The sequence below is a fragment of the Manis javanica genome, chromosome 4 (genome assembly GCF_040802235.1).
Source record: "Manis javanica isolate MJ-LG chromosome 4, MJ_LKY, whole genome shotgun sequence".
Taxonomy (NCBI): domain Eukaryota; kingdom Metazoa; phylum Chordata; class Mammalia; order Pholidota; family Manidae; genus Manis; species Manis javanica.
The window spans coordinates 178,764,732-178,787,451 of NC_133159.1; the positions used below are offsets into that span (position 1 = coordinate 178,764,732).

Genomic DNA, 22,720 nt, shown 5'->3' on the forward strand with positions numbered 1-22,720 from the left:
TCGTGGGTAAGCAGACCAGCAGGATATCCATGATTTTAACATTTCAAGGTGGGAGGGTGTGTGTGTGGGGGGGAAATGTCTCAAAAGTCTCCCAGCAGGGGCGATAGTGAACAGGGTAGAGAAACCCTGGTCTAGCCCAAGTCCCTTTTGCTGCAGCTTCAGCCGTGCCACCTCAATAGCAGTAATGATCGCTAACACCTAGGGCGTACTTCATGCAGGCGCTGCTGTTCTGCGTGCTCACACCTCTCCTCTGTCAGGCCTCACAATGGCTGTGAGGGAGGAGCCGCTGTCGTCTCCATTTTAAAGGATGAGAACGCTGAGGCACAGAGAGGCCGAGTGACTTGCTCAGGGTCACACAGCGCGTCTCCTCACGCATTCTTGTCAAGTGGGACGAGCTGACTTCTCTTCCTGACAGCACTCCTTGACAGTCTGAAGGTCAAGGAGAAATATTCCTACCTCCTCCTGCCTGAGGCCTTTTTGAGCCAAAGAAGCATGGGCCCTTAAGCCCGTTCTCACTCCTGTTTGTAATCCTATCGGAAGCTGCTGTGGGCTAGATGGTGTTCTCCAAAAAAATACGTTGATATCCTAACCCTGTGCTGGTGAATGTGACCTTATTTGGAAACAGGGTCTTGGCAGACGTAATCAAATTAAGATGAGGTCATACTGGATCAGAGGGGATCCTCATCCAAAGACTGGTGACTCATAAGAAGTGGAAATTTGGACACACACAAAGCCCAGTGAAGACCAAGACAGAGATTCATGTGTCTACACACCAAGGATGGCTGCCCTCTCCCCACCAGATCCCGTGTGCACATGTGTGTGCGTGTGTGTCCATGTGTGTATGTGTTGAGGGCTCCTCTCCCCTTTCCTGTCACCTTCTTCCTTCTGTCGCCGCCCCTGCCTCCATGTCTGCCCTGCCCCTTGCGCCGCCTGCACTCGCCGCCCTTCTCTGTGGCTGGGGCCACAGCCCTTCCTTTCCTTGCGGAAGGCGGAGGGGAGGCTGGCCTGAGGGGGCAGGCAGCTGCCGAGGGTCGAGGGTCGGTGCTGTGCCTTCTCTGATGGTCGGGTCTCGGGGTGTGCAGACCCAAGAGGAATCCTCCTCCATATAATTCCCATTCTGTGCTGCAGTGAAGGCCCAATCCGTGTAAAGGGATAAACAGAGCTTAAAATAGGCCTTCAAAGCCAGGGCGAGGTGGGGATCAGAGGGAACAGAATTAATGGGTTCACCTTCCTGGAGATAGGCCCTCCGCGCCTTCCTTGCCCTGAAACTCATAAGCCAGCAGACTAGGATCGATCTCTGTAGTTTTTTTTTTTTTTTGGATGCTAATGTGAGACTTTTAAATGGCAAAATATTTTTTTTTCATCTTTTTTACTTTACTTTTAATAATTTATCTTCTAGATTCATAAATATCCAAAGATATATATAAGGCTGTTCACTAAAGATTATTATTTTTTTTTTCCCTTTCCTTTTCCCTGCCCTTGTCCCTCCCTTCCCACCCACCCTCCCCAGTCCCTTTCCCTTTGGTAACTGTTAGTCCATTCTTGGGTTCTGTGATTCTGCTGCTGTTTCGTTCCTTCAGTTTTCCTTTGTTCTTATACTCCACATGAGTGAAATCATTTGGTACTTGTCTTTCTCCGCCTGGCTTATGTCACTGAGCATAATACCCTCTAGCTCCATCCATGTTGTTGCAAATGGTAGGATCTGTTTTTTTCTTATGGCTGAGTAATATTCCACTGTGTATATGCACCACATCTTCTTTATCCATTCATCTACTGATGGACACTTAGGTTGCTTCCATATCTTGGCTATTGTAAATAGTGCAGCGATAAACACAGGGGTGCATCTGTCTTTTTCAAACTGGGCTGCTGCATTCTTAGGGTAAATTCCTAGGAGTGGAATTCCTGGGTCAAATGGGATGTCTATTTTGAGCTTTTTGAGGAACCTCCATACTGCTTTCTGCAATGGTTGAGCTAATTTGCATTCCCACCAGCAGTGTAGGAGGGTTTCCCTTTCTCCACAACCTCACCAATATTTGTTGTTGTTTGTCTTTTGGATGGTGGCGATCCTTACTGGTGTGAGGTGATATCTCATTTGTGGTTTTACTTTGCATTTCTCTGATGACAAGGGATGTGGAGCATCTTTTCATGTGTCTGTTGGCCATCTGAATTTCTTCTTTAGAGAACTGTCTTTTCAGCTCCTCTGCCCATTTTTTAATTGGATTATTTGCTTTTTGTTTGTTGAGGTGTGTGAGCTCTTCATATATTTTGGATGTCAGCCCTTTATCGGATCTGTCATTTATGAATATATTTTCCCATACTGTAGGGTACCTTTTTGTACTATTGACGGTGTCCTTTGCTGTACAGAATCTTTTTAGCTTGATATAGTCCCACTTGTTCATTTTTGCTTTTGTTTTATCTCAGCAGTTTTTGCAAATGAGATAAATACTGTGTACGATATCTAATAAACTTCTCTAAGAGTTGAGTAGTAATCAACACCAGAAAATAAATTTCCTGGAAATAAAGGCAACGTGAGTATTGGTGGAGTAGAGCTCTGTGAATGTCTGTGGCAGTAAACTCATTTAAGAACCTGGGAAGAATTCATTCTCAGAAACCCAACAATAATTTACTAGAGGTTTAATACTTGTCAAGTCCCCAGGCTGCTTTGAGTGGAATTTATTTTGGCACCATACAGCCCCTCTGGGAGGAAGTAGGGAAACAGACTCGTGGCAGCCAGCTGTGCCTGGTGAAAAGGCTCTGTCACCCCGGCGACCGTGGATAGATCCTGTCCAGGCTCTGCAGTGATATCCCTCTGCCTGCATCAGCCTCAGGCCCTGCCCTTCCGCCCGCCTGGCACCTGCACACGTGGATACAAACCCAGACGTGCCTGGTGCAGGCAGATGCATACTTCCCACCTGCTTTTACCGTGTGCACCGGACCGTTAGAGAACCAGGCCGGGGGCCAGGCAGCTCCGTTTCCTGGCCCAGCTTTATCTGTCGCTCCCTTCCAGCTCACTGCAGGGTGGTGTGCGGGCGCTGGGAGCAGGGTGGACCTGCTGCGGTTGTTCGTGGGCTGAGGCCCTCCCGGGAAGGCCACCAGGCAGGCCCTGCCAGCTCACCCAGGGCTTCTTGCACTTAGGTTTCCGCCTGGGGCCGGCCTCATGGAGCGGATCCAGGCCATCGCCCAGAACGTCTCAGACATCGCTGTGAAGGTGGACCAGATTCTGCGCCACAGCCTTCTCCTGCACAGCAAGGGTGGGCTGGGTGCTGGGGCGTCCTGGTGGGGTCCCGACTTCTCCACGCAGGCCCCCTGGTTCCTTGGAGCCTGGCCCCAGGCGCTTAGTGGGATGACTTGGGGCTCAACCCCCACCCTGTCCTGGAGGGAGCTCAGAAGCCCCTGGAGTCCCCAGCTGGCCCTCTGTTTTTCTTGACGTGGGGAATAGCAGGCTGGGACTGCAGGCCCTACCTCTGCCCCCTCAGCAAGTTGGGGCACATTGGGGCTGGGGGCATGAGGTCTGCCCAGCCAGGCAGCTGGCCCACGGCCATTCAGGCCAGCTCCTCACCAGTTCCAGAGCGCTAAGGAAGGTGGGGGCAGGGGGGGCGCCTGGGCCTGCAGACTCCCAGGCAGGTTGCCTTTCGGGTCAGGAAATTCAGGCGAGGGCAGTGTGTGCCCTCACATGACCCCTACACCCCCTCTCATACCCCCCACCCTGCTCCTCCCTGGACCCGCATCCTCACAGGTTAGCCTTTTCTCTCTGCACAGTGTCTGAAGGCCGGCGGGACCAGTGCGAGGCACCCAGTGACCCCAAGTTCCCTGACTGCTCAGGGAAGGTGGAGGTGAGGCATGGGGCTGAGGGGTGGACGAGGGGGAGGGCCAGGCCCCAGGCGCTCTGGGATTCTGCTTCTGGCGGGGATGGTCCCTAGCCAGGGCCTCAGTGCCAGTCCCCAGACCCTCACCTCAGGGAAGCAGCTTCTCTGCTTGGGCCATCTCCTGGCCCACCAACCCACACTCCCCAGGATGAATTGTATTTCAAGGGTTTTAGTACTTTCTTACAGCCCATAAACTATTAAATTTATGTGTGCCACCACTGTCAGCAGCCTGAGTCCCCACAAATTCAGATGAGGAGTAGACCTCTTGAGTGGGTCTCTCTCTGCCCATCCCTCCGCATCCCTCCCACCAGCCGGACGGGAGAGCCCCTCCGGCCCCAACTCTGGGGGCCCACCTCCTGCAGGAAGGCTGTCTTCCTGAGGGCACAGTTGTGATAGCCAGCTCCCCGCTGGTCCTGAACTCCCAGCATGGCCGGGTGCTGGCACTGTGGGCTCTGGCCTCGGTTCCCGCATGGAGGCCACTGTGGTGGGTGGGTCCTGGCCTGGTCTCAGCCCCTTGCCTCCTCACAGCTGCTCCTGACCTTGGCCTCAGCCAAATCCTGCTCCCAGTAGAGACCAGCCAGGCCCTGAGCTGCTCCCCACCACTCCATTTGTCCTTGAGCTTTGCCCTTGTGCATCCTAACCAGACTTGATTCTCCCAGGGTGCCCCTCTTCCTGGGGAGGGGGCAGCCGGCCTGGTCTTGTCTGAGGTTCTCAGCTACTGGGACACAGGGCTGGGTCTTGGGGCCCTGGTTGTGTCTCTTCTCTGATTCTGGCCCTTGCTGTGTGTTCTGTCCTGAGTAACCTCGGGGTCCCCAGGGACCTGTGCACGGTGGGGGGGGCCTGCCGAGGGTGTGGGGGGCGGACTGGTGCCCTGGTCCAGGCCGGCCCTCTCTGCAGTGGATGCGAGCCCGCTGGACCTCTGACCCCTGCTACGCCTTCTTTGGGGTGGACGGCACCGAGTGTTCCTTCCTCGTCTACCTCAGTGAGGTCGAGTGGTTCTGCCCTCCGCTGCCCTGGAGGAACCAGACAGCCCATCAGACGGCCCCCAAGCCCCTCCCCAAAGTCCAGGTAGGCCTGGCAGGCGGGTGGGCCAGCAAGGGCTGGTGGACAGGTCAGCTGGCCTCCCCAGGCAGGCGTCCTTGGGAGCCAGCGGCAGGGAACCCTTCACCCCCGGGAAAATGAGGCCTGCCTGGTGGGTGGGCAGGTCCCGGACCCCAGCCTGACGCTGCCCATCCCACTTTCTGGGGATGCTGCAGAGCTGGGCCTACTTGAAGGGCCAGCTCGGGCACTGGAGGCATTCCCTTAATGGGCTGGAATAATAGTAATAATAATAGTCACTCACTGAGGACTCCTGTGTGCTGGACACGTTATTTGTACTTGAACCTCCCCGCGGACGATGAGTCTGAGACCAGAGAGCTGAGGTAACTTGTTCAAGGCAGATGGTCACTCTGGCTGCGTGCAGCCTGAGCCCAGTTCTGACAACACCCTCATGGCCTCTTCGTAGCAGCTGGGGTCCCTGGGAACTGTCATAGCTGACCACTCCCACTGATGGCTGGGGAACCTGGGGCTCATCAGAGGGTGGGCTGGGCTGGAACAGCTTGGCTGGGGGGTGAGTGTTGGGGGTGAGAGCAGGGCTGCCCAGTGGTGGGGGCTGGTGGGCATCCTAGAAGGAGCAGGAGCGGGTAGAACAGGCCACAGCCTCCCTCGTGAGGCAGGGGGCGGGGGGCGGGTGCCGGCCCCTGGCCCCAGGGCAGTGGGTGATGGTGGTGGTGTGGCTGCAGACCTGAGGGTGGGGATACCTGGGGCCTTCTCTTCTCCAGGCGGTTTTCCGGAGCAACCTGTCCCACCTCCTGGAGCTGATGGGCAGTGGGAAGGAATCCCTAATCTTCATGAAGAGACGGACCAAGCGGCTCACAGCACAGTGGGTGCTGGCTGCCCAGCACCTGGCACGGAAGCTGGGCGGTGTCCAGAGGGACCAGAAGCAGGTACCGTATCCTCCTGTGCATTTGGGGAGCTAAGCTCCAGGAGCTGAGGAAAGGGGCCCCAGGCCTCTAAGTGCACTGCCCTCAAAAAAGTTTTACTGAATTTATTTGAATTTCATCTGGGACAGGAGGAGGCGGAGTCAGGATAGATGCATGGGGTGGCCCCTGACCCTTTCAGGTTTGGAATGGAATGAGAAACCCCCCACGTGGGGGGCCTGCATTCTGTAGACATCTTGTTGGCAGAAAAGTCAGGACGTTTGCCCAGAATGTTGAGAATAATGTAGCCTGTTTCAGGGAGATTTGTCGATTCATCTGCCCATCCCTCCATTCACCCATCCATTCGCCCATCTACCCATCCATCCATCCATCCATCCATCCATCCAGTAGACATGTACCTGACTCTCCTATCACCCTGTTTATTTCCTTCAGAGTCCTTGTCATTTCATGAAATTATCTCTTGTCTGTGTCACTGTTGTCTATCTCTTCCATCTGGAACGTAAGCACTTTGAGGGCAGGATGTGGCCACCTTGTCGGCCTGCATCCCCAGGGGCCAGCATGGTCACTCTGCCTCTTGGTCCCCCCACTGTGCTCAGTGCCAGAAAGGGCCCTCCCGGGCACAGCCTGGAGGCAGTGTCTGCCGCTGGCCGGGTCTCCCTGGGGTGGCCGGGCTACGTGCCAGTGCCCCTCCACGCTGACCCTCTGTTCCCCTCAGATCCTCGTCCACATTGGCTTCCTGACGGAGGAGTCTGGGGACGTGTTCAGCCCGAGGGTGCTGAAGGGTGGGCCTCTAGGGGAGATGGTGCAGTGGGCAGACATCCTGGCCACCCTCTACGTCCTGGGCCACAGCCTGCGGATCACAGTGTCCCTGAAGGAGCTGCAGAGGTGAGTGCCAGGGGAGGGGAGGGGAGATAGGGGTTCCTGCTAGGTGACATTCCTAATTTCCTCCTCCACCTGCTCAGCCTACTTCCCACCCGCTCCTCCTCCATGCGGATGGCTGGCGTGTTCGGGATACACCAAGGAAACCTGTTTGCATAGCGCTGTTCACACAGGGTTCTGGTCTCCATCTCATCTGATGGGGCCCTGATATTTGCATTCAGAGGCCGACAAATACTGGCTTATGGAATTGATTTGTCATAAAGGTGGGATCCCCTCTGCCTGTCATCCTGATGGCTTGGTACAGTCTTGGGTTTCTCTTCCTGAGCCTCTTCTGGCAGCTGGGGCCAGTAAGGCCTGGAGGGTGAGGAGGTGGGCCAGTGATGCCCTCCCCTTCCCAGTGCTTGCCTTTCCAGGGTCCCTCTGACGCTGGGAGATGGGAGACTGGTGATGAGACGTGGGTAGGAATGCGTGTGTGTGTGTGTGTGCATGCATGCGCGCATTTGTGTACAAGTATGATCAGGTTTATTTTAACCATCTAGATGTGGAAATTCATATGATTTTTCTTCTTTTGGTTATTTACATTTATTGTATGATATTCAGTACATAAAAATATACGTAATCTGTTATGAAGCACAAAAATAGAATGGTTTCTCATGGCTCCACCATCCAACGTAAGAATGAGAATATTCTCAGGACTTGGGTGCCCATCTGGGTGCCCTTTTCTCTTATCCATCCCTCTGTCCCCCCTGGCAGGAAACCAGAAACTTGGATTTTGTGTTTATCACTCCTGTACTTTTTTTAAAAAAAATAATTTTTTAACATATTCATATATTCATAAGCAATATATGGTTTGGTTTGATTTTGAGCTTTGTAAAAAATAGCATCTATTGTACGTAGTATTTGAGACCTGCTTTCTTCAGCCACTATTATGATTCAGACTCATCCCTGTTGTTGCATGTAGTTCTAGTCCATTTGTTGCCACTGCTGTATATTGCATTGTATAAATGTACCATAATTATTTATCAATCTTTCCTGACATTTTCCCCATTTTTATAAGTTATTTTGACTGATGCTATGGTGGACATTCTTGTACATGTCACCTGGTGTACCTGCATCAGAATTTCTCTTGGGTGCAAACAGAGTTTTTCTTGGGTATAGACTTAGGTGCACAATCGCTGGGACTTAGAGTGTGTGGAAACTCAACTTTACAAGGTAATACCAGTTGTTGTCCTAGGTGGTTTCACCAGTGCGGAGGCTCCCCTCATGGGTAGGACCCAATGGGTCACGTCTTTTACTCTCTTGTCATCAGTTTCTAATCACGGGTGTGAGGTGGTATCACGTGGTATCTTGTTATGGTTTAACTTGAATTTGCCTAACAACTAATGAGGTCAAACCTCCTGTCTTAACGTTTGTCTTTCTTTCCTCCTGATGAAAAACCCCTTCATGTCATTTACCCACTTTTCTGTTGGGTTGTTTATCTTTCCCTATTGAGTTGTAGGAGTTTTTATTGTATTATGGGCAAAAACAATCCTGTGTGAGTTATATGTGTTTAAAAATCTTCTAATGTGTGGCTTGTCTTTGTAATTTTTACATTTTTATTATGATTTTTTTTTGAGAGACAGAGGTTTTAATTTTAATATAATCGAAGTTATCAGCCTTTTCCTTTGTAGTTAGGGATTTGGGTCTTGGTGGATTTCCCATCCTCCTTTTCACTGGCATTTGCATGAGCTGTTCTGACTTTGCCCCAGGGCATAACTAAAGAAAGCCCCCGTGTTGTCTGCCTGTGAGTCACTTTTCTTCATCAGCCTGTTAACTCACTTCAGGTGGTTTTCAAGCTGTCCAGAGCCCACCCCTTGTCTTGATGGTCTGTTGGTTCTAGATGTATCTGTCTTTCTGATTGGCATGTTGTCCTGGCAGGAGTGTTGGAGAGAGGAGGATGCTGATGGGGACGGAGCCTTGGACAGTTTTAGGTCAGTGGGGCCCAGGGACACCCGCCTCTGGAGTTTTGCCTCTGACTTAGAGTCTGCCAATAATTTGGGTAGAACTTCTGTGTCCTCCATCAGAGAGAGGCACCCGGCTAAGACTGGGTGGTCCTGGGAGGTCACTGAATGACTTAGTGGTTTGAAGGTTTTCATCCCCATGGCTTGAAATTCACACTGCTGAAGTCACTCTTTTTAGGCTGATGCAACTGATGCACTTGTCTCCAGTAGGCCTGGTAAACATAAAAAGCATTGTCAGAGAGGAACACTCTGTACATGTAGGCAAGGATGTGAAACGGGGCCCAATTTGAAGGGGGAGAAGGTGACAGGAATTAATGAGGGGCCTGCCTGGTTGTGGCAGTCTTGGGAAGCACAATCCCAGGTCGGGGCAATGGTTCAGAGGGCAGAGGTGCCACCTCTGAAAAAGTACCTCCTCCCTATCGGCGGGAGGGCACTGGCTGGGGAACTGTCCCTGGGTGCTGGTGCTGAACCTGCTGTGAGAGGGGACCAGCACGGCCCTCACTCGGGCTCTCACCCGGCGGCAATTTATTAGTCGGCCAAGCTGTTCACACTGTGTGGGCCACTTCAGAGCCGGGTGTGCTCTCCCGCTACCCGCCAGCATGCACTGCCGCTCACTGCACTGTGCCCACCCCCAGATCTCTCTGAACAGAACTTGGGAGATGCAGCAGCTCTGTCTGTGGAACAGAACACTGCAGAGGCAGCTAATGTTTGCAAATAATGAAAAGAGGCATCTTTGCCTGGCCTCAGAGCTTCCTACAGGAAAGTCAGATGGGGGGATGGTGCAGAGCGGGGAGGCAGCGAAGGACCTGGTGTGTGGGAAGCCAAAGGAATCTTGGAACTTGTGGACGCATGGCCTGGGCTGCAGGTGCCCTGGGCCAGACTTGCCTCAGGCAGAGCAGCAAGCAAGGGCCTGGGGGCCCTTGTCTCTGGCCCACCAAAGACCCCAAGATGCACTGGGAAGAATCCTGGAGGTGGAGGCTGTCCAGAGCCCTGAACCCAGGCTCTGCCACGTACAGAGCCCACTGTGAGTGTGGCACAACTCTGTCAGCAGCACTAACACCTCGCCCACCTCAAGGTTGAATGAATTCACATTTATGGAACAGTGTTCAGCTTGATTCCTCTCCTCTGACCGTACGTCTTCTGGGGCCAGAGAGGTGCAAACTGCTCCCTCAGGGAAGGGGAAGTTTTCCCCACGCGTGTGCAGGAGCCCAAACATCACACTGAGGGACTCACCCTTCATGCAAGAGCGGATACTTGACAACTCCTTTTAAGAGGCAGGAGTTTAACTCGGTTCTTCTGCCTTAGCCCATGCCGGGTGTCTCGTCCCTCAGCCTGCACCCTGAGTCCTCACCTGCCCCGCGCACTTCCTCCTTCTCTGGCCGCTCCTTGGGCCTGGCGCTGAGCCTGTGGTCGGCAAGGCTGCCACAGCTCATGACAGGGCCAGAGTAGTGAGGGTGGGGTCGCTGCATCTGAGAGGCCCTGAGAACAAGGCCTGGTGCAGAGTCCTAAGATCTGAAACACCCCCCAGCTGCTGTCTCTTTCACTACTCACACATACCAACAAGCATGCACACTTCCAGGCATGCATGCCCCATGCACAACCACACACACCCATGTATGTGCACCCACATGTGAGTACATGTACACCCTCTGTATGCCCCCCCACACACGTGCAACCCTGTACATAGTCCCATGCCTCCACACACATGCACACACCCCTCTGCATACATGCAGCACATTGCACATGTGTGCACATGTGCGCACACACTCACAAGCCTGTGTTCACACATCCCACAGAAAATCTGTATCTTCCTGCCAACTTGTTACTTCCTGCCAGGCTTGTGCAGATCTGAAGTCCCCAGAGGTAGAGCCTCTGGGGAGAGGTGGCCCCATCTCCGGTCTGTTAAATGGGCAGGCCCAGGGCTGCACCCAGACTGCTTTGCCTTTGGTCCCCTGCGGGGTGTAGGTATGAGTGGATACTCTTGCTCAGACAGGGCAGAGCTGTATAAACAGCCCAGACCTCAGGGAACAGCCTGAGAAGGTGCTTGCTAAATCTGTTACCAAATGCAATTTCAAAACAACTAAAAGAAGAAAAATAAAAAAAAAGAAAACCACCTTCCCCAGGAGACATAATACAGTTATGTCTACAAAATTAACAGCAACTGTAGTTGGAATGTTTCACGTGGGAATTCTTAACCTCTAACGGCAGCAGAACTGCCTTAGAAACATACTGCTGTTCAGGCCCCGTTCCTGGCATCTCTGATTAGGTGGTCTGGGGTTGGCACTTAAGTACCAAGTTTTCAAAGTTCCCCAGGTGGTCTAATGGGCAGCGACACTTGAGAAGTGGAAAAGCTGAGGTTGTGGCTTTTCTAAGGAGCGCCTTCCACTGGGTCTGGGTGGGGTATAGCTTTGGGGTGGGACATTGCACAGTGTGTGAACCCACCTGCCTTTGTGGCTTGTCAAAAGAGCTGTCTTCTGTGTCCCCAGCACCAGTCCTGAGGGGCAGGATTGGGGCCTGGGATGGGGGCTCAGGGCCCTAGAAGAGTGTGTGGATTCCTCCCAGATGTGCATTTGCATATTAAAAAACCCCAACCATACCCTGGGTTGCAGGGTTGGGGGCCAAGTGGGGGAGGTGGGCCAGGGAGGCACCCCTGGGAGGTAGCCCAGATAATGGCTCCGCCCAGGGTGTCAGGTGGAAACCTGCTGACCTGGAGTGTACTTTGTGTCACACCCTTTTGGGATGTACTTTTTTCCCATGACAGCTGTGGGCCAGGGTTGCAAGCTCATTGAGCTCATTCTCTGCTGGGACCACCTGATGCTACAAAATGCAGGCCTTTCCCTTCAGTGGAAACAGATACAGTGCATTAATTTGCTAGAGCTGTCACAAAGCACCACAGACTGGGGCCTGAGGACATAAATTTATTCTCACCGTCTGGAGGCTGGAAGCCCAAGATCGACGTGTCGGCAGAGTGGGCCCTGCCGAGGTGGTGAGGGAGCATCCGTCTCAGTCCTCGCCCCGGCTTCTGGCGGCCTGCTCTTGATCTTTGGTGTGCGTCGGCTCGTAAAGCATCCTCTGATCGCTGCCTTCACCTCCACACGGCCTTCCCTGTGTGCATGTGTCTGTGTCCAGCTTTCTCCTTCTCAAAGGACACCAGTCATATTGGATCAGAGCCCATCCGAAAGACTTCATTTTTCAACTTGACTGTCTCTGTAGAGACCCCCCCTCTCCAAATGAGGTCACATTCCCAGGTACTGGGGGTAGGACTCCAACACATGAATCTTGGGGGGACACAGTGCAACCCATACTGAAACAGTGACCCTTTCGGCCCGGAAAGGAGTTGTGGGCAGAAATACATCGAAGACACCCAAGGTGTTGCCATGGGTTCTGCAGGAGTGACCAGGGTCACCCGGGCCTCCCCACTAGCCGTGGGAGCTGGTCCACGCAGGCTGCACTGGCTTAAAATGCAACTGGGTCACTGGGATGTGAAGGATCCACATTCTCAGACTCGCAGTCTCGGTGACAGAAACACCTCCCTGGTCGGCGAAGTGACCTGTGTGGGGAAGGCGGCGGGACAGAGATGCTGCTTGTGCATCTGTTGCAGTTTATTCCCAGACGGTCACGCAGATGTCTCTGCCGCTGACCGAGCAATGAGGCTGGACGGATGAGCCACTCTCCTGTGTTCCTCGTGTTTCCGTGTTTTAATTAACCAGCTCACTGAAGTGATGTTTGGGGCAGTGTGCAGAATCCGCATCTGTCTTTGCTGCTGCGAGACATTTCTGGGGTGAGGGGGTGGCGTGTCGGGACTGTGCACCCTGAGATGAGACGCAGGTGATGTCAGACAGCCCCTCTGCGCCCACCACCGCAGCGGGGAGTGGAGGGGAGCCAGAGCTCCCGCTGGCTGCACCCGCACTGTCCTCACCATGCCTGATCCACAGTGGGCATTTTAAAGTCAGTGCCTGCCTGGAATCAGCTGTGCTCGTCAATTTTATTTACATGATTTCAAGCATCATTAACAGCATACGGCATGAGGAAAGGCTACTGAGCCCTTCCTCTATCCATGAGCGAATTGGGTTTAGCAGAAAATTAGTTGACTAAACTGGCAAACGGTAAAAGAGGACGGTGTTTAAATAAGGAAGCCAAGGAAGGAAACGGCTGTGGACCCCGCAGTCCCAGTGGAAGCTGGTCCTTTTCGTTGGTTCAACATTTGTTCAGGAAACACCGGGGAGGGTCCTCCAAGGATGACCACCACAGGGGCCACACTGTTCCTGGGGCTCAGCCTGGCTGGACTAGGCTGCCCCTGGCTGAGCCCCCTGAGGGGCCAGTGAGGCAGCCCCCAGGCTCCGAATCCGCCCAGATCTGCCCGCTCCTGCCCCGCCCGGCCGCCCGGGCTGGGCTCGCTGGCTCCGAGCAGCCGCTGGCAGGTGGTGCTGCCGTCTGACGGGGCGGAAGAGAAAAGCACTGGGTGTGGGGGGCTTAGGGGAAGGGACTTGGACTTCGGGTACAGACGTGTTGAATTCTATGTGCCTACATAGGGGCAGCTGAGGGGTGGGGCTGTTGGCAGTGGACAGAAATTGAACACAGTTGTGAATGAAATGGCTGCGTGTTGGCTGAAGAAATGGCAACATAAGGGGCTCTTGGAGGAAGAGGTGCTGGCAGAGGAGGCAGAGGAGTGACCCGGAGGGTGTGGAGTGTAGGCACCAGTGGAGAATATGCTTCTAGAAGGAGGGCGTGGCCAGTGATGTCAAAAGCTCACTGAAAGCAAGGAGACTGAAAAATGCCAGATGGATTTGGCCACATGGATGTCAGTGTTACCTCAGAAAAGCCGTTTGGCTTGAGTTTGTGGGGACAAAAGCCAGAACTTCGAGGTTGTAGACTGAGGGGCTGGTCAGGAGACGCTGGCAATGAGGGGCGTCTGCCAGGAGCTTGGCTGTAAGGAGGAGAGGGGACGAGGCCGGGGGTGGGCAGTGGAGTCGTAGGAAGATGTGGGGGTTTCCCAGGGCTGTTGGAACAAAGCACCACAAACCCAGTGGTTTCTTGTCTCACAGTTGTGGAGGCCAGAAGTCCAAGACCGAGGTGTGGGCAGGTGGGCCCCTTCTGTGGCCAAGAGGGAGAACCTGCCCCGAGCTCTCTCCCTGCTTCTGGCCTCCCTTGGCGCATGCATGGTCGTCTCCTCCCAGTATCTGCACCTCGTCTTCCCTCTATGTGTGTCTGTCTCTGTCCAAGTCTCCACTTCTTACAAGGACACCTTCGTACCGGGTTAGGACCCACCCTAATGACCTCGCCTTAACTTGATCGTCCTAAATAAGGGCACCTTCACAGGCCCTGGGGCTCAGCACTTCAACATCTTTTGGGGGAACACAATGCATCCCATAAGCGAAGGTGTGCTTGTTTACTTTTGGCGATGAGAGAGTTGTGAGCATGCGTACGTGCTGGTGTGAGGGATCCAGAAGGGGGAGCAGCGGAAGATACAGGAGGGAGGTGGCACTGTGCAAGGTGGCCCGAGGACGGTGAGGCTGCCGCTGGGGTGGGGGTGGGGTGACTGGGACATTCACAGTGGTGTTTTATTTTGTCTTTGACGGAGGAGGGACGAGCGTCTTTGGCAGGGTGAGGTGGGTGGGCAGAGCAAGACTGAATCACACCCCTAAGGCTCCACTAGATTTGTAACGTGTTATCCTGCCCCGCCCCCTCAAAGAGATTTGAACCAAATATGATCAAATGTTAAGATTCTGCAAGGCCAGGGGGTGGGAATACAGGTACTCATTACAGTGCTGTTATTTTCTATGATTTTCTGGATGCTTGAAATACTTTATAGTATATGAAGTATATAGATTAGCAAGAGGGAAGGGAGCCACATTTAGCACCTGCTTGGCACCAGCGCTCTTACAGAGACTGGTTCTTTCCCCCCCATCCGGGAGAGACATGAGAGAGGCAAGAGATAAATTTACACTAAAATCCTTTGTCCCCTCAAGGAGGCGTTTTAATCTGCACAGCGGGTTCACGTTCAGCACGGCCGAACACCATGGAAGGTGGGGACCTCTGCTGCTGGGGCTCTGGCCTGCCCTGGTCCCTGCCCTTCATCCGTCCTCGGGACCCAGGAGAGGTGACCTCTTGCCAAGGCCGCCCCTCACCCTGCACTCCGGGCCACACAGCACCATAGGGAGAGGGAGGCTGTTTCCTGCAAATCAAGGCCCCCAAGCAACTCTTGATGGAGGCAGTGGCCGAGTCACCTTTCCCAGTTGTGGCCTGGTCCAAGTCAGGGCTGGAGGGCTGCAAAGAAAGACATTTAAAGGGAATTGCAGGCTCTCCGGAAATGTCCGTGGAACCCAAGCGGAGCAGGGAGGACTTGCGGGGAGTGAGATAAGAAACGAGGAGGGCTGGCTTCTGAGGCTCTTGAAAGAAGGGTGAGGAGGGGGGATTTGTTGCCGGGAGGAAGCATCGTATGTTCTCAAATCCCAAGGCCATCGGTCCTCATAAAGGGACATGGGGTCCAGTGGTCTCTCTGCACCTAACTTTTCTTGAACTCATAACGGGCTTTAGTGAAAGGGAGGCCTTTTCCTGGAACCAGACTGGTCTCTCCTAAGTGGGCCCAGAGTCCCCGACCTCTCTGGGCCCGCACCCAGTCTTCCTCGGGCCACCTTGCACAGTGCCACCTCCCTCCTGTATCTTCTGCTGCTCCCCCTTCTGGATCCCTCACACCAGCACGTATGCATGCTCACAACTCTCTCATCATCAAAAATAAACAAGCACACCTTTGCTTATGGGATGCATTGTGTTCCCCCAAAAGATGCTGAAGTGCTGAGCCCCAGGGCCTGTGAAGGTGCCCTTATTTAGGACGATCAAGTGCGCTGCTCCTTTAGCCCACAGCCCCGCTGGGAGGTCAAGAGGAGTCTGACTCCTCCCGCCTCTAAGGCCCCTCTGCAGGCTGGTTCTTAACAAAGATTTGTGGAGCGGGACAGATGCCTGGGACTCACCTGAGAGATGGAGACCACCATCCTGATGCCCAGGCCCCACCCCAGAGCAACCAGGTGGCACCTCTGGGGCCGGCCTGGACATCAGGCCATAACAGAAGCCTGATGGTACCAATGGCACCTGGGCTTGAGCCGCCGTCCTTGAATGTTTACAGCATAGCTTAGATAAGAGAAGCTTGATTGACCTCGGCATTCAGACATGCGCTACATAAATCAGCTTGTCTGCAGGAAGGGGGCAGGGAATGCCAAGGGACGTGTTCCTCTTCCTCCAACCACAGCCACCCGCAGACCTGGGAGTGGGAGGCATGAGTCTGTGGATCCCCAGCTCTGCTGGGAATGGCAGCAGGGTTCTTAGTCCTGAGTTGGCTTCCTGGGAGGGATGCTGAGGAAGCCAGGCTCAGCTCTGACAGTGGCCCTAATGCAGGCCACCCGCCGGGGCTGGGGCTCCCGGCATCTCCCTTTTGGAACTGTCCAGCCTGTGTTCCTGGCACATTCCCACCGTGAGTGGGCTCATCCTGGGCAGGAGAAGAAAATGCCACAAGGGGATGTAATTCCTTCCTTTAGTGATCCCAGCCTCCCTTCAAGAGCAGCTTGTGAGATGCCCAGGTCCCTCCCTGGGTTCCCCGCCCTGTGCTCTCCGGAAGAAGCAGTTTCCTGTTGTAATAATAGGCCACGGGAGAGAACTGGGGGCACTGCCATCATGCCCAGGAGATAGGCCTGGACAGAGTCAGAGGGCTGGCAGGCCCCTGGGGGGACAGAAACACCCGGGGCTGCCCCAGCCAGTGTGCCCCCGGTAACGAGCTGGATCTAGGGAGGCTGAAGTTTCCTGCGTGCACTTGGTGTCTGGGGCCAAAGACCTTTGAGCGCTTTGTAAGAATTCTTGATTAGGTCCTTTCCACAGAGAGGAAAGAGAGAGGGAGAGAAAATAGTTTGTTCCAGAATTTGAGCACTACCTGGAGAGATTATTTCCAGCCACAGACCAAAGGCACAGGGAGGAATAAAACCAGAGGATTTTTAGCCTGGGAGGGACCGTGGAGGTCCGTGGGAGCATCATGTTAGAGGCGGGGAGGGTCCACCGGAGCAGCCCTGCATCTGTGCCAGGCCCCGCGGCGCGTGGTGCTGGAGCTCACACCCAGGACAGCTGTTACTGGGCCAGAACACAGCATTTTGATTCCCAGTCCAGGGTTTTTCCTACTGGGCGTGGATTTTTCCCCCCTTCCCCTTGCCCAATCTCCCCACGCTGCCTTCTGACCTTCCAGCAAAGAGTGACCGCGTTCGTCCTTGTGCTCCCATGTTGACACCTGCTGGGAGTCTGTGGCAGGTGGGCCCTGAGGAAGATGGGACCCGGCACCTCTGGGAAGCAGAGCGCTGGGCGCGTCCCTGTGGGGGTGGCCATGGGTCCCATGAGTGTCTATAGTCTGGCATTTTTAAAAAATGGTAGTAAAATGCACAGAACAAAATTTGGCATCTTAACCATTTGTAAGTGCGCAGCTCGGAGGCATTAGGCACGTTTGTCTTGTTGGGCAGCCCCACCCCTGCTCGCCTCCAGAATGTTTGCATCTTTCTAAACCAAAACCCTGTCCCCACCAAGCACTAAGTCCCCGCTCTCCCCTGGACAGGTGGGTTTTCAAGGGTGGACCGGACGCATTTGGGCTGGGTGTTGGGGCCAACAGTAACCAGGTGGCCTGTAGAAAACCTCTGTTCCCTCCCCCCCCGCTTCACCTCCTGTGTAGGCTCCCAGTTGGGTGGCCTGGGAACATTTAGAAAGAGATGCCAACCCCCACATTTGGCGATTCCACGTAAACACCCACATCCTTGCCGAGTGCTGAGTGTGGTGGTGGGCGGCCAGGGCTGCTGAGGGGACGCAGCTGAGGTCCCTGCATGCCGAGATGCCGCCTCTCCCCGACTCCCTGCGCACAGTGTGCTCGAACGCCCCCCAACACGGCCCTGGGCTAAGAGTCTGAAGAGAAATGAGGAACTTGGCATTGGAAATATGAAAATGTCCGGACAGGGGCCTTTTGAGGAGTCTGCCTGGAAGGCGGACTTGTACAGCCGGACTTCCAGGGCACCTTTGTCTGAGGGCTGTCAGGAGGCAGCGTTTTTCGATTCCTGTCACTGTTCCAACCAACCACTTAGTGTAACATTGCCCCCATAAAAGTGAACTTAAATTACAAGTGATAATACCGCAGCCCCCTACCCCGACAGCTGACCCTCTCTCTTGGGTCAGCTCAGATTCCTTGTGACAAGAGTAATAAGGCAGCTGTAGATGTTACCTCCCGAGAAGTCACCTTAAATTAAAAATCCGTGTTTCCTGGTGCAGGGCAGGCTGTGTGGCTCCTCAGATGCTCCTCCTGCAAAGGGGGCCTGCAGTCTTGGCCAATTTGTCCCTCTTTCCTGCGTGTGTCCTTTGGCATTTGCACTATACACCGGGCCTCTGGTGTCCCCCCCCACTGCCCTGTAGGCTCCACACCCTTTGGAGAGCTGGGACCATCATGACCCTTGGAGACACTGCCATTCTTGGGTTCCTCTCACTTGCCCACCTTCTCCTCCTGGTCTGCTTATTCTTGACCAAATTTCAGCCTTCAAACCAGTTCTTCCTCAAGGCGTTCACCTGATGCATCGGTGCACATACTCATTCATGAACCCAACAGACCCTCACCGGGCCAGGCGCTGTCCTGGCTCTGGGCTGTCCGAGATGACTAGCCCCGCCCTCAGTGCCCTAGTTGTGAGGCCGTGACTGGACATTGCGGAGGGAGGGGTGAAGAGAAGGGTGGGAGTGCAGGGGCAGGGCATCCCACTCTGCCCAGGGGTCCAAGAAAGGCTTCCTGAAGGAGGAGGTGAGGTTTGCAGTAGGATCAGGAGGTGAGAAGTGTTCTGGAAAGGATTGGAACCTGGGGCAACTTGACTGGTTTTACATTGTGGAAAGCTCTGTCTAGAAAAGAGGATGGCTAGATGGGAGGGAGGCGAAAGAGAGGAATGTATCTCAAGATTCTAGGTGAGAAATGACAGCCTTGATCGAGGGGTGTGTGTGCAGGGGGCTGGGGGTTTGGAAAGGAGTTGCCATATGACTAAAGTAGTAATAATTAAAGGAACTTCCAGTCCCTGGGCCTCAGTTGATCCAGGAACCTGTGAGGTAGGCATTTTTATTTGTCTTTTGCTGATGAGAAAAACGAAATTCCTAGGGGCTCCTGACTGCTGCTAGATTAGCAGCAAAATGGGGACTGGAGCCGAATCTCTGCTGGCAGCCCGGGGCTCTCATTTCGGGGATGCCGCTCTGGCGTGACCTGCCACCACTGCTCTGTGTGATGCCCAGTGACACCCAACCTGCAGAGGCGGGAGAGCTTAGCGGGTGGCACTGTGGACTCCGGAGCCCGACTGCCTGGCTTCCGGGTCCATCTGCCCCGCTTCTCAGCTGTGTGATCCTGAGTGAATTACTGAACCTCTCTTGTTTCCGAAGCTGTAAGGAGGAGAACAGGCGAAGAATGGGTCTGACCTCATAGCGTAGTTGCCCAGATTAAAGGAGCTGATGAATTAATAAATTGAAATCATGTCGCCTGGTGCCTACATCCGAATGTCAGTGACAGAGGTGAGAAGGTGGTGGGCGGCTCATGTCCTGGAGGTCCAGTGTGCTTGTCCTGGAGCACCACCCCGGGAGGGAGCGGCGACGGGCTCCTCTGGCTTCCCGTGGCCCTAGTGTCTGGGCCTGGGACCCGGAGCATGGCTGTGTTGGGGCAACCAAAGGAAGCCCCGTGACTCTGCTGGCCTCACTGTCGCCCATGGAGGGACAGCGTGTTGCCAGGAAACCAGCCAGAAGGCAAGGTGGGAAGTCACTGTGCGGGCGGCAGTGCCGAGCCCCACCTCCGTTCACATTTTCAGAATTGCGGATTTATGTTCCCAGAGCCAGATTCCGTGCGGGAGGAACAGCCACCCACCGCCTCGTATCTGCAAGGAAGGGGTGGAGGAACCATTCCGTGGCTCTGCAGCCCTCAGTTGAGTGGGGGGAAGTGGGGAGGGCGACTAGCATCTGGCCTGTACCTGGAGCCTCTGCAGCCCAGGACAAAAGGGATGCTTCTTTCTGGGGCATCAGTCTTACCGGAGGAATTCTGGGGGTAAGAGAAAGCCCACTCTCGAAAGGAACAGCAGGGGTGTCCTCCAGGGTGGAATGAGAAATCTGCTGTGTATTTAGAAATGCCACCATGTATTTCCTGAAGTCTCCAGGTTGCGAGAGCTGTTCCCTGGGATGGCTGCGCACCCCTGTGGTCTGGATGCAGTCCCCTTTGCTTTCTGAGGATTTCAACAAAAAAAGCTTAAGCAGCATGCCCTGCCTTAGAAGCCCTGGTTTTGAGAATCCTGTGTGGTGGTCTGGTCAGAAAGAAGGGAGTAATGGGAGAGTTGGGCCAATCAGGGAGGAGCCCATGGCCATTTTTAAGTTTATAAATAAGAAATGAGACAAGGGCTATTCGATCTTTGCATTCCCCTGTCCGCACTTAGCAGCCAAAGTTCTAAAGCTGGGGGAGGCAGGGTGGGCTGCCGGAGGGGCAGGCGCGGAGGAAGCCCCTCGGCCCTTGCTGCCTTTCCTGATGTCTCCATCCCTGCCGCTCTCTGCTTCCCTTGACGTCTTGCCACCATGGCTTTGTTATGAGGTTACCATAAACCTCACTGCAAAGGCACCACTTTGGACGGTGTGTTCAGGAGACAGTGTACACTGTGCCCACCCCACCACCCATTCTGCCCGTGGCATGCTGAGTGTGAGCAAAGGCAGTGTGCAAGGACTTCCAGGCCGGTGCTTATCCACCTGGCTTGAACTGCCTCGAGGAGCTTGAGATGTAACCCAGGGAGCTGACCAATCATGGCCCTTTACCACGAGTGAGCCAGGGACCTTGTCAGAGCCCCTCGCCTTCCCTTCCTGACTTTGTTTATCACGTGGAGCATCGGAGGGACTAACTAGGAGGTCTCTTGGACCCCTTCCAGTGCAGGCATTTGGACCATGAATCCAGGGCAGATAGATGGGAACCTGGGGGAGGTGGGTAGCTGCTGTGGGGCCTCCAGAGAAAGGGGGGCTTTTTGGGGGGACCAACACCATTCCCCACCTGGCTCGGAAGCTCAGTATAGACTTACTAAGTGAGCAGTCTAAATGCCCGTCATTCCCTGGGGGGATGGACGGGAGTCATCAGGCTTAGCAGGGCTCCTGGATCGTGGGCAGGGGGTCCTGGGCAAAGGCGTTTACCCTGGCAGCTGTGGCTCTGTGTGCTGCCATGTCCTTCAGGCTCCAGTGAGATGACCCAAGAAGGTTTTGGTGCTGAGTCACCAAAGCAGCCCGTCTCAGATGAAAACCGTTGTGTAAATGACCTGGCAGGCAGGGTGCACCTGCAGGGCACAGCTGGGCATCTCTGGGAGCCAGGAGCTGGTCAGCACAGTGGAGCTATATCTTTTGAGGCAGGGGGTTTGGGACCCTCCGACTCCAAACACTGAAGCTGCCCTGAGGACCACGTGGCCATTTATGCCACCGTGTGAATGTAGAAGGTACCCACTCCAGACAGACACAGCCCTGCAGGGAGCACGTTTATGCAAATGAGTGAAAGGTGCCCCTTCCACCTGGCAAGTAGCCCAGGCCGGGTGCGCAGCTTGGCAAGCTAGCCCAGGCTGGATCCCAGTCCCCCTTGTCCGTTGTTGGAATCTCCTGTGCAGTGAAAAACCTACACAACTGTACCTGGCCACTGGGTTCACTGCCTTTCTGAGAGTCTTGCCAGTCCTCTTACACCAACCTCCTTTCCTTTAGAGCACCCCCACCCCTTGTTTATCCTGGGCTATAGGAACCGAGGTGGGTTGCAGGCCCCCCAAACACAAGGCTAGTTGGGAAGGTGGATTTCTGCTGTCTGTGGGTCCCTCTTGGGGCTCAGACTGTGAAGGGCTCTTATCTCAGTAATTTAGGGGTGCCGCCAGGCCGGGGGAACTGTCCGCTCACCATGCCCCTGCCGTTCGACCTCATCTACACCGACTACCACGGCCTGCAGCAGATGAAGCAGCATATGGGGCTCTCCTTCAAGAAGTACCGGTGAGAGGCCCCCCCACCCGCCGTCTGCTGCCAGCTGCCCAGGGTGGGGAAGTGCATGTCCCGGGCTCTGCAGTAGAGGGAAGCCCGCCCCCCACCAACCGTCTCTCCTCCCCTCCCCCTGCCTTCTGCAAGGAGCTCTGCCTCGGGCTAATTCGGATGACAATTAATAAACCACAGCGAGTGCCCCAGTGCCCCTCTGCTGTGCAGGCTGCAGGCCCAGAGACTACCTGGCGGGGAGGGGAATTGCAGGAAAAGGAAGGCATGGGGCTGTCCCCTCTGCCTTGGGGGGCCCAGCACCCCCTCCCTTTGGGTCTGGAGGTAGGCCAGTGTGAGCACTGCCACTGCCAGTAGGATATGGGGTTTAATTTAGCACAGAAAGCCTTGCTATTTATTACTTTTCCTCCAGTCCCACTGACTATCCTACATGATTTTATTAGAAAAAAAGTGATAGGCAGCATTATTGCTTTTATTATTAATGCGTGTTCTCCACGCACTCGGTACCCCTCCTCCCACCCTGCTCCTTCTCTGGGGGGACAGTGCCGACCTCTGTAGGCTGGACAGTTCTGGGTCACCAGGGAGGATGGGTGGTGAGGGAGCTCCTCCTGCAGAATGTGAGTCTCAGTGGTTTTCCTGAGGTGTCCACTACCAGGGGTGGGAGGGATGGAGGGAGAGGTGCTGGGGCCAAGTCCACTGCGGGCGGCCTCGGTGCGGCAGGGCCTCCCCCCAGCTGGGAGGTCCACCTGAAGCGGCCAGACTTGCAGAGGAGACTTTGAAGCACTGCCTTCCCAAAGATGGGCGTGTGGCTGTGCGGGCTCCCAGGGCCCTGCCCTTCTGCGCCATAGCCCAGTAACTGCTGCTTCCTGTCCAGGAAAGTGCAGATCACACAGGTGACCCCTGGGGTGGTGGATAGGCCCCCCTCCTGGCAATGCCTTCCCTCCTAGGCTCCCTTGGGGCAGCCCTAATAACAAACAGC

General features: G+C 54.8%; 1 protein-coding gene across 3 annotated transcripts in view; it reads left to right on the plus strand.

The window, feature by feature from the left end:
- The window catches only part of MGAT5B (alpha-1,6-mannosylglycoprotein 6-beta-N-acetylglucosaminyltransferase B), a 68,219-nt gene that overhangs the window by 26,889 nt on the left and 18,610 nt on the right, over window positions 1-22,720 (plus strand). For all 3 annotated transcript variants that reach the window (XM_036997615.2, XM_073235984.1, XM_073235983.1), the window contains 6 exons: window positions 3,136-3,251; window positions 3,760-3,833; window positions 4,764-4,934; window positions 5,687-5,851; window positions 6,561-6,730; window positions 21,616-21,747. In XM_036997615.2, the coding sequence (XP_036853510.2) occupies window positions 3,136-3,251; window positions 3,760-3,833; window positions 4,764-4,934; window positions 5,687-5,851; window positions 6,561-6,730; window positions 21,616-21,747 (828 nt within the window). The remainder of the gene's footprint in view (window positions 1-3,135; window positions 3,252-3,759; window positions 3,834-4,763; window positions 4,935-5,686; window positions 5,852-6,560; window positions 6,731-21,615; window positions 21,748-22,720) is intronic.